General features: G+C 22.9%; 3 protein-coding genes across 3 annotated transcripts; 1 reads left to right on the top strand and 2 right to left on the bottom strand.

The window, feature by feature from the left end:
* Window positions 1-2,305: 2,305 nt before the first annotated feature.
* Window positions 2,306-5,110, bottom strand: SRAE_2000007900 (Anoctamin-1; the record flags this gene model as incomplete). Its single annotated transcript, XM_024650865.1, has 2 exons — window positions 2,306-2,899; window positions 2,975-5,110. 2 exons carry the CDS (start codon window positions 5,108-5,110, stop codon window positions 2,306-2,308), a joined length of 2,730 nt encoding a protein of 909 aa, XP_024504599.1.
* Window positions 5,111-6,726: 1,616 nt separating this feature from the next.
* On the bottom strand, window positions 6,727-7,677 carry SRAE_2000007800 (Structure-specific endonuclease subunit SLX1 homolog; the record flags this gene model as incomplete). Its single annotated transcript, XM_024650864.1, has 2 exons — window positions 6,727-6,990; window positions 7,057-7,677. 2 exons carry the CDS (start codon window positions 7,675-7,677, stop codon window positions 6,727-6,729), a joined length of 885 nt encoding a protein of 294 aa, XP_024504598.1.
* Window positions 7,678-8,527: 850 nt separating this feature from the next.
* Window positions 8,528-11,501, top strand: SRAE_2000007700 (Hypothetical protein; the record flags this gene model as incomplete). The annotated part of the gene is made up of 2 exons (XM_024650862.1): window positions 8,528-8,665; window positions 8,868-11,501. 2 exons carry the CDS (start codon window positions 8,528-8,530, stop codon window positions 11,499-11,501), a joined length of 2,772 nt encoding a protein of 923 aa, XP_024504597.1.
* Window positions 11,502-13,358: the final 1,857 nt, after the last annotated feature.

Genomic DNA, 13,358 nt, shown 5'->3' with positions numbered 1-13,358 from the left:
AATGTTTTATTCAAAAAAAAAGAATGATTAATGGATTCACAATTTATAATTGTTTTGTAATTTATTCCCTTATGTAAAATGATATCTAACAAAATCAATATTTTAAATAAAAATTTAATAAAAAAAATGAAATTTTTTACTTAAAAATTTTCTTAAAACTTTGCTTTTATATATTTTTATGTTTTATTTACACTATTTTGTTTTTAATTTTTATATTATTAAAAATAACCTTTTTGTACCCTAAAAATATACCTATCTATTTTAATATTTTTTTTTAATTTCAAAATAAATTTATTTACTTAATAAAAAACATTTTGTTATAAAAAAAAGAAGTATTATATACAATTTTTTAGGTAGTTATAAGGTTTTTTTTTTAATAATATAATAATATATTATATATAATCGAGATAATAAAATATTTAAAAATCAAAAAATTTAATTTAATTCATTTTTTTTATTATAAATTTTTAATTTTTATAAAAGAAAATAAATGGGTAAAATATGTGTTATCTCAATATTTAAAATATATTTCTACAATTTATGTATTGTGGGTGGTTAGAAAGATATTTGGTACAAAGATGAATGAAAGATATATAAAAAAAAATTTATAATATATGTATTTTTCTTTCTTTTTTTTTTTTTTCTTTTACTTTTTAGTAAAACTTTGTAATACTTATAAAAAAAAATGTAATATTAGGGAACAAAAACAAATATTAATAAATAAGGTTTGCTATTTTTAAATATAAAAATTTACTAATACAAAATGAACTTTTATAATAAAAGAAAAAAAAATAATACATATATACATAAATAGCTATAAAAATTTTTTTGTCAATATGGCATAAGAAGAAGGAAAGAAAAAACATATGTCTTTTCTTATCATTTTGTTAGTATTTAGGTTTTATCAATATATAAATATATAGAATATACATATATATCTATATAATATTATATATCATCTCAATTAGAAGGGAAAAAGAAAAATGAGGTGTTGTAAGGGTGTATGGGTCTATAGTTAAGAAGAAATAATAATAATAATAATAATAATTTAGGATTCAGAAAAAGATGAGTTTGTAGGAGAGATTGTGTTAGAGAGAGAGATGAAATGAAACAAATATATGTAAAAAAATTTTTTTATTCCCCACTCCCGACATTCCTCTATTTGTTGGCAGTTTACTTTATCAGTAAAAGAGAAAAAGAAGTATATATATATATATATATATATATTGCTGACAACTAACTTGAGGAAAAAGAAGTTTCCGTTGAGGTGCTGATAAAGAGATGTGTATGTTAAGTTATCCTGTCACACTCAATTACAAATATTTAGCCAGAGAAAGTAGTGTTAAGGATGATTGAGTCCTTATTTTCAATGATTATGTTCTTTTAACTATCAGTATTTAATTTTAACTCTCGGTATTTTAAGGCCTACTTTTAACCTATCATCTTTAACTAAAAATATAAATTTACTATGCAGATAAATTAACAATAGAGATAAATAATTGATGAGCTATAATGATCTATCAAAATCTAATTTACATAAAAGTATCATTTTAAGAATATATCTAAACTTATAAAATACAATAAAATTTATATAAATTTTAATAAAAAATTTATTATTAAATAAAAAAAATTTTTTATTAATATTATTTATTTGTTAAAAGAAAATAATTAATCAAAAAATTTTTTGATATAAAATAAATATAATATTTGAGGTAAAAATAAGTAAAAATTCAAATTTTTTTGAATAAGAATAATAGACACAAAACTACACCATATATCTATCTCTACTTTAACAAATAAAATCAACTTTATCTTCTCTCTTTTATTATATATAATATTATATATTAGTAAAAAGATAATAAAAGCAAACCATTGGAAGCTTAAATTAATTTTATTTTTAGTTAGGCTCCAATTAAGTGGACCTCTTAAGTTTTACTAAAATTTAACAAAGTTTTCAGCAATCTTCACAAAACTTTTTACCTAATCGTGGGTAATATATAGTAGTATATATAGATTTAATAATACAAAAAGCTAGTTATATATATATATATATATATATTATTATATTTAAAACAATTTTTATTATAACAATTATATGAAGATTCTCGATTCACTACTTTTGTTAAAAGATATATATAATATTATAAAGATAAAATATTTTAAATAATTATTGAGGGTGGAGAATGAATGCTTTAATGATAGATATATATAATAACATTTTACTACTATTTTATCAATTATAATAAAATTTTTATTAATTTCACATTTTTATAATAATAAAAAAATTAAAAAAAAAATATATTAATTAATTAATTAATGTTTCAATTTTACTGTTTGTATTATTTTTTCTTATATAATTACTTTTTATATCATTATTATCTTCAAAAATTAATACGTCATTAGTACAATTAGGTATTGTAATAATATCGTCATTTTCATCATCAATATTCATTGATATATTTATACATTCTTCTTGATTTTCTTTAGCCCAAGTCTCAAGAATAGATCTTCTTCTTAAATATCTTTGTCTTTGTTGAAGCATTGTTATAGATTCCGGAACATCTGGTATTATATAAGAAGTGAGACTTTGTATTGATGAAACAACTCTTTCAAAAACAAAAACAAAAATTATTTTTAAAGCTAAAATTTTCCAAAATTCATATGAAAAACCATAATGGTTATCACAATCACCGTTTGTATCTGTTATATTCAAAGAACAAGGAGGTTTTCTAAAATCTTTAAATCTACACATATTAACATTTGTATATATTGTAACTTTATCCCACTTTGAAGTATCAGCATATGATAAAGAATATTCCATATATCCGTTCAATGATCCACGTGTATAATAATAGTAACTTTTTGGTATAACATCTGTTGTAAAAGCTATAACAAGTCCCTAAAAATAAAATAATTTTTCTTATTGATATAATATAATATAATATAATATAAATAAAATAATAAATAAACATACATTAACAGTAACAGCAATACTCGATAAATATTCAAGTATTATTTGCCACATCCCAATATTAGAAGAATGTAATGGTGTAGGTTTTTGATACATAGAAATTAATTTTCTTCCATCACTTCTTATTTCAAGAATATTATTAAGAAAAGCAAATAATGGAGCTAAAGGAAATGCTGCAACAAAAAGTGTTACAAAACCATATTGTATTATCATTTCAAGATATTCATCAAAAAGAAATAGATTATCAACCTGATATAATCCATAATCTTTTTCATACTCTGGTAAATCATTTTTATTAGAAATTTTTTTATGAAAATATTTATGTGTTGAATCAACAAAAATTTTATATTTTTGTAAATTAATACATATATATGGTGTTATTAATTCAAAAAAAGAATATGATAATTGTGAACCAAACATTATTACAAATAATTGAATCATTAGTTCAGCCATACAACCTGTAACATCACAATTTTCAACTCTATAACCACCAATTCTTATTCTAAATTCTCTATCAATATTTCCTGGTACTCCACTAAATCTTCCCTTAATAAATGCTATATAAAATAATGATGCATAATTATTAACAAATTCAAATAAAAAAACTTTTAATGTATATGAATTATCAAATCCTGAATCTGTTCTAGGACATTCCCATATAGTTAATTTATATGCAACTTTATGATAAACAAGATTCATTATAATAATAAAAAGTAAATTCATTATTGCTGTTGTTACATATATTATTAACATACCATATTTATGTCTAAAATCTGTTTTTTCATATGAATGAAAAGTACTCATTAATATCATTCTATATACAAGAATACCTAGTATAAAAGCTAATGCTAATGCTACAATAAATAAAAATGATACTCCCGAAAAAAAAAGTTTAAATAATTTTAATGATGTTGGCATAAATGGTTCTAATTCTTTTGTTATTGGATTAATTCTTTTATTTTTAACTTTATACTGAAAATCAGGTCTTATTAATTCATGTTCAATACCTTGATTATAAATTCCCCATTTATATGAAATTCGGGCATTATATCTTTTCCATCCTTCTAAAAAAAGTGTTGCCCATATTGACATAAAAAAAGCAAAAATTCCTGTTGAAAAATTATCCACAATATATGTTATTTTTCCATATAAACAACTGTCTTTTAATTGAGTATAATCACAATATGTATCACATGATGGACATATATATGTTAAAGAAATATTCGATGATTCATAACAAATATCATTACTTGGTATATCATTTTTTGCCGTAGTAAGTCCATATATAAAAAATAATGGTCCAATTATTGCTGGCCAAAAAAGAAGTTTTGTAAAATATCCTAACCATGCAAAATAAATACCAATTTTTGTACCAAAATATTCTTTTATTAAATCTAATGGTTGATGTTTATAAAATTTTGTAAATGATGCCCAATTATCATACAATATTTGTCTATCACTAGCCTGATCAATAGGTATCTTATAAGTTGGATTCTTAATTAACTTTTCATGAGGAGGAAAAACAGCTAAATATATTCCTGATTCTAATAATTTTTGAACACCCATATGAATCTGATCCTGACATTTATAATGTGTTCTAATTAATAAATCATAAACCATTCTTGATCTATCACTTTTTGAAAAAAAAATATCTGGTTTATCATGATTAATAAAATGTGTTAATCTTGATTGTCTAAAAGTTTCTTTAAAATACATTTCTTCATGTAATCTATGTTTAATATTTTTATTTAATTTCATAAAACCAAGATATTCTAAAAAATAATTAATTATTCCTTGATCTTTTTCACTTAAAATTAAATCATTCTTTCTTACAGGCATTCTTAAATATAATATTTCTGCTTGTCTTAACAATACATTAAATGGAGCATGAATAAGAGTGAAACAAATATCAGAATCTTCTTCACTTTTTCTTATCTCAATTTTTAAGCCACGTACTCTTAAATTATATTCAAAATTTTTTCTTCCACTTATTAATTTTTCATCATTTGTTGTTGTTTTGTAAACCATAACATAATCAACAAGACTTTTACCATCACATAAATATGTGCTATTAATATTTTGTTGTGATAAATTATCTTTTTGTTGTAGTAACACTTCATTGATATTATTATCTATCATACTTTTAAACAATATTTGATATTGTAATGTAAACAATAGACATTTAAATTGTTCTTTCTAAAATTGAAATATTTAATATTCCTAGGTTATTGGCAATTTTTGAAATTGTTTTAACATATAAATATTAGAGGGACACAAGTGATTAAAAGGGAAAATAGATTAGACAAAAAAAATATGCGCAATATTTTATTATTTTTATAAATATATACCAATCTTTTCTTACTCAAATAATTTTGTTTATTGATTATAAAGTTATATGTATTTTGGTTAAATGTTACAAATCATATGTATAATAATTCACTATTCTCCAATTTCTAACAATTTATCATTTTGGAGTGAAAATATAAAAAAAATATATTAAATTTTTTATTAAAACATGTTTAATAACAAAATTAATAAATATTTAGTAATAATTTGATACTATTCAATAATTTTTTTTTCTTTTGCTTTATAAATTCATAAAAAAAAATGCTTAGAATATCTAGATAAAACTATTTAAAACAAATTTTCAAACATTTTTAATAATAAATTTGAGATAATTAAATGTTCATATTTTCTAAGTAATAAAAATTTCAAAATTTGTTTATACTTTAAATAATTCTTTTGTACAATAAAATGCCAATTTTTAAAAATTAATCATAGTTTTTTTAAAAAAAAAACTTGTTTAAAATATTTTTCATATCAAACATAAATTTATTTAAAAAAATATATAATTTTTTTGAATTTAAAAACTTATGAAACTTCTTTTTATAAACAGAAAATTTAAGATTTGTAAAAAAAATATTATGTATTATCAAAAAAAAATTTTATTTCATTGATAAAATTACTTTTTTTTATTAATATTTATGATATTTATGATATTTATATTTTATTATTGTATTTTATAAATTTATAAATCACCAAAATATTCATGTTAAAAAGAAATTTGTAATACAGATTAATACAATAAATATTTAAAAAAATTATTAATTTACACTTTTGATCTTAATATCAACATTTAAAATTATTTTTGTTAACTATTATCATATAATAAACTTTAACTAACATTATTTATAATGAGTTTTTTATCTATTTATTTAATTAAATTATTATTAATTTTATATATTTTAAACAATATATACTTATATATTTATAAAAAATAATAAAACAGTTTTTTTTTAACTATTTACTTTTTACTTTTGAAACATTTTATCATTATTTGGAGTTTAAAATTACACTTTTTTAAGTTTATTCATAATTTTCTATTTATTTAAAAATTGCAATTTTTAACACTAAAGAATTTTTTTTTAAAAAATACTTATTAGTCACCTTTTATCCATGTGCATAATTTTATCTTATCATAATTTATTCATAAAAATAATGTTTTTTTTTCCAAAAAAAATTATTATAAAGTTCCAAAATAAAAAACAACCTACTGTTTCAAATTTTTATTTATATATAAAAAAAAGTTATGAACGGATTCCCAAAAATTAAAAACATTTAAAAAAAAAAACATAAATCTAGCATTACTTTATTAAAAACTTAAAAAAAAGTACTCAAATTATTTAAAATTCAAAGAAATTTTTAAAAAAATCCCCTTCAATCAAGTGAACTTTAAATTATTTTATCCTATTTTATTATTGAATACGTTCAAAATTTCCTTCTAATATTTTTTTGCTACCATCATCCATTGAAGGTTTAAGGCCCTCCATATTTACTAATGTTTCACTATCTCTTATTAAATCTCCCCATAAAAAATTACTTTTGCATGATAAACATTTACCTTTCAATGGTATCAAATGATTACATTCACCATCCAATATTGAATTTGCTAGACAAACTTTATGATAACAAACTTTACACTTAACTTCTTTTGAGATACATCGAACTAATGTTTCTGCCTAAAAAAAAATTTAGTTTATGAATAAAATAAAAACTGTTAAATACAATGTTAGTGATAAACTTACTGCATTAATATGTAATCCACAAATGTAACAATTAGGAATAGGCATATATAAAGATGGATCTTGAGGTATAATAATTTTATTATTAATAACAAGTCCATTATAAATATGCATATGTCTAGGTGGTTGTGGATCAGAAAATTCAATATAGTATTCGGGTTTGAGCCATCGAAAAGACAATGCAAGCCTTTTCCATGGTGCTGTATTTAGTAGTGTACAACACACACGTATCTTAAAATTAAAATGTGACTCTTTAGAATTTTTCTTTAAATTTAAATGCTTAATTCTCCTACTTAAACTTGGATTTTGCCATGCCCATTCAAAGCGTAAAGCTAATATTTTATTAGGAAACCCTTCAACAATACATACCATGTCATGAGGTCCATTTTTTTTGGTTTTTTTAGCTCCACCAAGCAATTCTCTGTTGTGTTGACGTATCCTTCTATTAGGATCCACTGTGAAACCAATATAACATTTGCCTTGATATTCTTTTAAAGGACTTTGTGATATTAAACAATACACACCAAAAAAATCTTCAGTCATAATTTTTTGCAATTGTCTCTGTTTCTTTTGAATAGAAACCTCTCCTAACCGTTGACTTATCGATAAGTGTGAAAAGAACATTATTTTTGTTGATAAAATACAAAGTTATTATCTGTTATTAATATATTTTACCAAATTAGGAGATAAAAAAAGTTGTAAATAAAAATTTGCCAGAAAAAAAATTAGAAGAAAAAAAAAGTTTGTATGTAAATGTCACCACAGATATCTTGTCCCTAGCCCAGCAAACAATATATACATTCTCCAGCTTCTTTTGTAACTTTAGTACCCTGAATTTCGAAGCGTCCTGAAATATCTGATACCCAGTATGTACTATATCAATATTATTTAACAAAAAACTGTCGATACTCAAATTGTTAACTATACACAATCTTTAACACACAACCCTCTATTCTTCTATTATTAAAGAGGCCTCTATTTAGAAGGTAAAATAAAAAGCACATTGTTTGTTATAATCTGTAGCGTTAAATTATATCACACATCATCATACATACATATGTCTCTCTCTTTTGCCCGCGCAAATTGTGTAAAATTTAAAGAAAAAGGTCTCTCATCCCCAAAATGTTTGTTTATAACTAACCTATACAACATATGAAGTAAAATTTAAAAGCCGCAAAATGACATATATATCTTATATACGCGACATTCCACTGTGTTCTCTGTCATTTTATATTGGTAAAAAGTATAATATTATTGGAAGAGTATGTCACTTTGTCTACTATATTTAAATATTACCATTGCATACGCGTCAACAACCACTCTTAGATGGAAATTTATTTGCAGACGCATCAGTCCAATTCAATAGTTTACTCAAATCATTTCTCCATATTCTTCTCAAGTATTTTGTCCACGATAAACAATCGTTTGTCATTTGTTTATATCTTTCCACTATTTTGTTAATTATTTATTTTAGATGGATAATCATAATGATCAAAATGAAACTCCTCTCTTTGAAGAGGAATTAGAGGATAATGTTAATTTAAATAAGGAAGAAGAAATAGAAGAATTACAGGGTGTTGATGATCAAATTGAGGCATATAATAGTGTTAAAGTAAGTTTAAAAATTAAAATTCTTTATTCTTTTTTTTTAAATTTATCATTAATAGTGATGATTAATTTAATTTATTTTTTTTTTATTTTAATTTAGTATGATAAAAATTATTTTACCGAACAGAAGTTACTTTTGGCGGGAGAAGTTTGTCTTCCGATGTTGTTTTTGGAACTTTGTTTAATAATAAATTTCTACTTTTCAGAGAAGACGCATGGATAGTAGTGGTCTTGTTGATAGCGAAGTAGTTGGTGAAGAATCAGAGTTAATTGAAGAAGATGAGCTTATTGATGTTGAAGGTGATGATGGTTTACCGCCTGAAACTATTGTTTATGATAATAATCAACCATATGTATTGGAAAGAGAAGATAGTATTGGAAGAAAAGGTAGAAAACGTAACTCGTCTCAAGGATTTGCACAATCATCGACTCCAAGAGTTTTTACTGTTCAGTCTGATGGAACGCCAGTACCATTAACCCCACAAAGGCAATATTATAACACTAGGGGACAAGGTAGAGGACGTACAAGTTTAAGTGAATATGATGGTACATCATCATCAATAAATCGTAGGAATACAGAAAAAATTGACTGGAATAATGAACAAGTTGAAGAAATTGTTCAAAGATATGAAGAAAATCCAAGATGTGGTAATATGAGAGATGTTGCACGTCAAATTAGTACTGTTACTGGTACATATATATCACACTCAACTGTTTTTAAACAACTTCAAAAAAGACGACGAGCTCGAGAAGCTGAAGGTAGTGAGTATAATGAAACACAATCTTATGAATATGAATATTATGATCAGGATAGTTATGCTGATGATTCAAAATATCAGGATACGAGTACTGATTATCATAATACGACTGGAAATTCTTCTATGCTTAATAGTTCAAATGTTACTCAAATTTCAACTGGTACTCCAAAAGTTTTTATGCTTAAGAAAGTTGACAATAGTTCGGGAACTGGACCTAGATATAATCCTGTTGAATTGACACCGGCTGATGAGAAGCCAATATTTAAAAAACCATCTAACCAAAGGATGGGTGAAAAAGCAGGTTCTGAAGAAAACTATGATCATGTAGAGAATAGGTTTCATGGAATGATGAAAACACCCTTAGAAAGTTTAAATGTAAAAATTTTGCTAACAGGACGTTTTACTGAATCCATTCTAGCTATACCAGAGGAAAATGGACTTTACCGTGAGTATTTTCTTACAAATACCAGACAAGATGGTAGAGTAAGATATTATCGTTGTAGTAAGTGTTGTAGATTACGCAAGACGTATAAAGATATTATTGAACCAAAAATAAAAGTTCTTGATGGTTGTATTCTTGGTGATTTTAGAAGTATTGTTCATCATGAAGAATGTAAACCAATAACAGAATTAGAAGCAACTGTTAAACAAATTGATAGAGATTGTCGTAGACGTGTACGTAATGGAGAAATGACACCTCATGAAAGTTGGATTGAAGGTAGAGAAAGGCTGGTACGTCATTTAACGGCTAATATGCCAAAAGGATCCGAACAACCTAGTTATGAAGCTTTAGCCAATCTTTTTCCATCATATAAAAAAGTAAAACAGCAATATTTTAGGCATAAAAGAATGGGAAAAGTTGATAAGCCTAAACAAAGTAAAGCCTCAAAAATGGCTATGGATGATAAACAATTTGGAAATATGTTGAAGAAGTATAAACTCACATTAAGAGGTTTAGAAACAAATAGTGCTGATGAAACTTTTCTTTTAATGTGTGATCGTGGTCAAGGAATTCTTGTTTTTGCTTCAGACAAAGATCTTCGTCTTGGCGGTGAAAGTGATATTCTTTGTGGACGTAGCTCAAGTGAAATTGGTTGCGAAGATGGTAAGAAAACTGTATATACTGTTCATGCAAAATTAAATATTGCTGATGCCTTTGAATGGGTACCAATATTATATGCAGTTATTGAAAGACGTGATCAAAAAAATTTCTTTGATATATTTGCTTTAATAACTCAAAGATGGCATGAAATGGGTGTTAGTCCACGATTTGAAAGGTTTTTCTGTGAGTTTGATCGTCACCAAATTCAAGCAGCTTCTGAAGCATTTGGTGCACAATTTGTTTCTGTTTTATATATGGATTATTTAAGAGTTGTTCTTAACACAACGAAAAATTTTCATTTAAATAAATATTTAGGGGATCCAAACACGGCTCTTGAACCAATACGATTTTGGGTTCGATCAATGTGTTGTGTACCATTATTACCACCTAATTATGTTATACCATTTTGGAGATTTGTTCTTGCTAAAGCACCTGTACTGTCTGAATCTGAAATAGGTGATGATCTCGAAGATATAAATAAGCAAATGAGTGTTATGTTAGGACTAATAAACGAAAATTGGATGGATGAAGGAATAATAAAAAATTGGAATCATTGGTGTTCTGGAAGATATACAGCAATACCATATCCTCCTGGATATGATGATTATATGCATAAAAATGGTCTTGCTTTTAGTGAACCTCTTCATATAACAAATATTCTTCATACTATTCATACAATGCAAGCAGCTTATGAAGAAAACTCTTCTATATTGCAAGAAAATCCAACAAGTGCTATCGTTCTCAGTCAAGATTACAAAGAATTTGATATTAAGTTAAGTTCTTTACAAGAAACTTTTGAACAGGAGCTAGAAAATATTATTGGACCAAATGGCACCGTTGGTTGGACAGCTGTTATACCAATATTGGAGAAATATATAAAAAATGTTGTAGACATAATAATACCACTTAAAGATGCTAAATTAGATTTTGAAGATTTAAATGGTGATAATGGCAGTTCTCAGGATGTTGAAGTGGAGTGAAAGTTCAGTAGTTTTAATTTTTTAAATCCTTGTATTATATAAGCGGAATTTGAGCTAATAAAATTTTTTTTTATTTTTAGACAGTTAAAAAATTTCTTTTTTTAAAAATTATTTTTTATACAAATTTGGTTTTCAAAAAACAAAAAAATCATTTTTTAAAATTAATGATCATAGAATTAAATTTTATACAAAAATAGGCTGATGGTTAAATGGTTAATTTCTAATATGAAAAGTTCAAAACAAATAAAATATATGGTTAGATTTGGATTATTAATAATTTTAAATTGCTAAGATATTTTTAGATATTAAAAATACTTATCAAATGATGATAATTTTATTAAAGAATTTTTATTAGCTCTCAAGATAAATTGTGAAAATTGTTATTTAGAAATTATTTTTACATTTGAAAATGACTTAGCAATATTGTTTCTATTAAATTTTGTCTATATGAACAAGTAAAAATTATAACATCTAAAGTATTTTTCTATCTATTTTATTTTCATCTTGAATACAAATTGATTTATAAATGTCTCCTCATTGAACTAAAATAATATATACAATACAAATTAAGAAAAATATTTTGATTCTATTTCATTTTTTTTTTTCATTTTAAGCATGTTTTTTAAATTATTTATATTAAGATTTTAGCTCATTGTAACTGTAATAAATTTTTGTTTATTTTTAGTTGTAATATTTTTTTATTTTTTTTATAAAAAGCAATTTTTTAAAACGCCAAAAAAATAACCATTTAGGAATGTTCACAATAAAAATATGTATCTATGAAAAACCTCAAATGATACATTTAAAACAAATATTTTTAACATTACTTTTAAATATCAAAATAATTATTTTAATAATAAGAAAAATCATTTTTGAAAGTATAAATTTATTTTCAAAATTTTATTGTAATATAGAAATTTTTAGAAATAAAATATAGTTAAAGAAAAGCTAGTTTTTATTGTAGAAAAATAAGTTAATTGAAGTTAAGCACAAAAAAAATTGTAAAAAAGACCTTCAATAGCAACATATTAAGATTGCAAAAAAGAATATTAACTTAGAAATCTCATATAAAGAAGGATGACTAATTGATTATAACTATAATCCTTAAATTAGTATATAATATAGAATAAACAAACAATTTATATAAAAAAATTACTCTTGAATTTTTGAAATTCATAAGAAAAAACATTTTTGTAGCCAGAATTTTAAAAATTTTATAAAATCATTTTTTAGATTAAATTATATATAAAACTTTGAACAACTATATAAACAAACATATTAGTAAGAAAAATGATTTTTTAAAACAAATTAATTCTTAAAAATTTGCTCCTGGCAAGAAAAATTAATAAAAAATAATTGATAAGATAAATGTTTTGATAATTTATTGTAAACTGAAAATAAAAATAATTTATTTTTACAGAATTATAGAGAAGAGGTTGAAGTACATAATATCAATGATTTAGATATATTATTAAATTTAGAAACTGGTTATGAATATTTAAAATAAAAAAATTATTTTATATACTTATAATAAAAAAAAATTTAATACCATTAACAATCTTTAAAAATATAATGACTAATTCTTATTTTCAAATATTAATAAAGTATTACATAGATTTTTTGATTTTATTATTATTAATAATTTATAATTATTTTGATATTTTGTGAATTAATTTTTAAATAATAATTTTAACGATTTTTTATAGTTGTTGTATTAACATAACACATTTGATGTGATATCTATATTCCAAAAAAATATTTTGTTTAAATTTCTCTTTTTTTTACATTTGCATCTATTTATTTGTTGAACATAATTGTAAGTATTTTAAAATAATTTATTTATCATAAATACTAAAA

This window comes from Strongyloides ratti (assembly GCF_001040885.1).
Source record: "Strongyloides ratti genome assembly S_ratti_ED321, chromosome : 2".
Lineage (NCBI taxonomy): Eukaryota > Metazoa > Nematoda > Chromadorea > Rhabditida > Strongyloididae > Strongyloides > Strongyloides ratti.
This window is presented reverse-complemented; position numbering and strand designations above follow the sequence as displayed.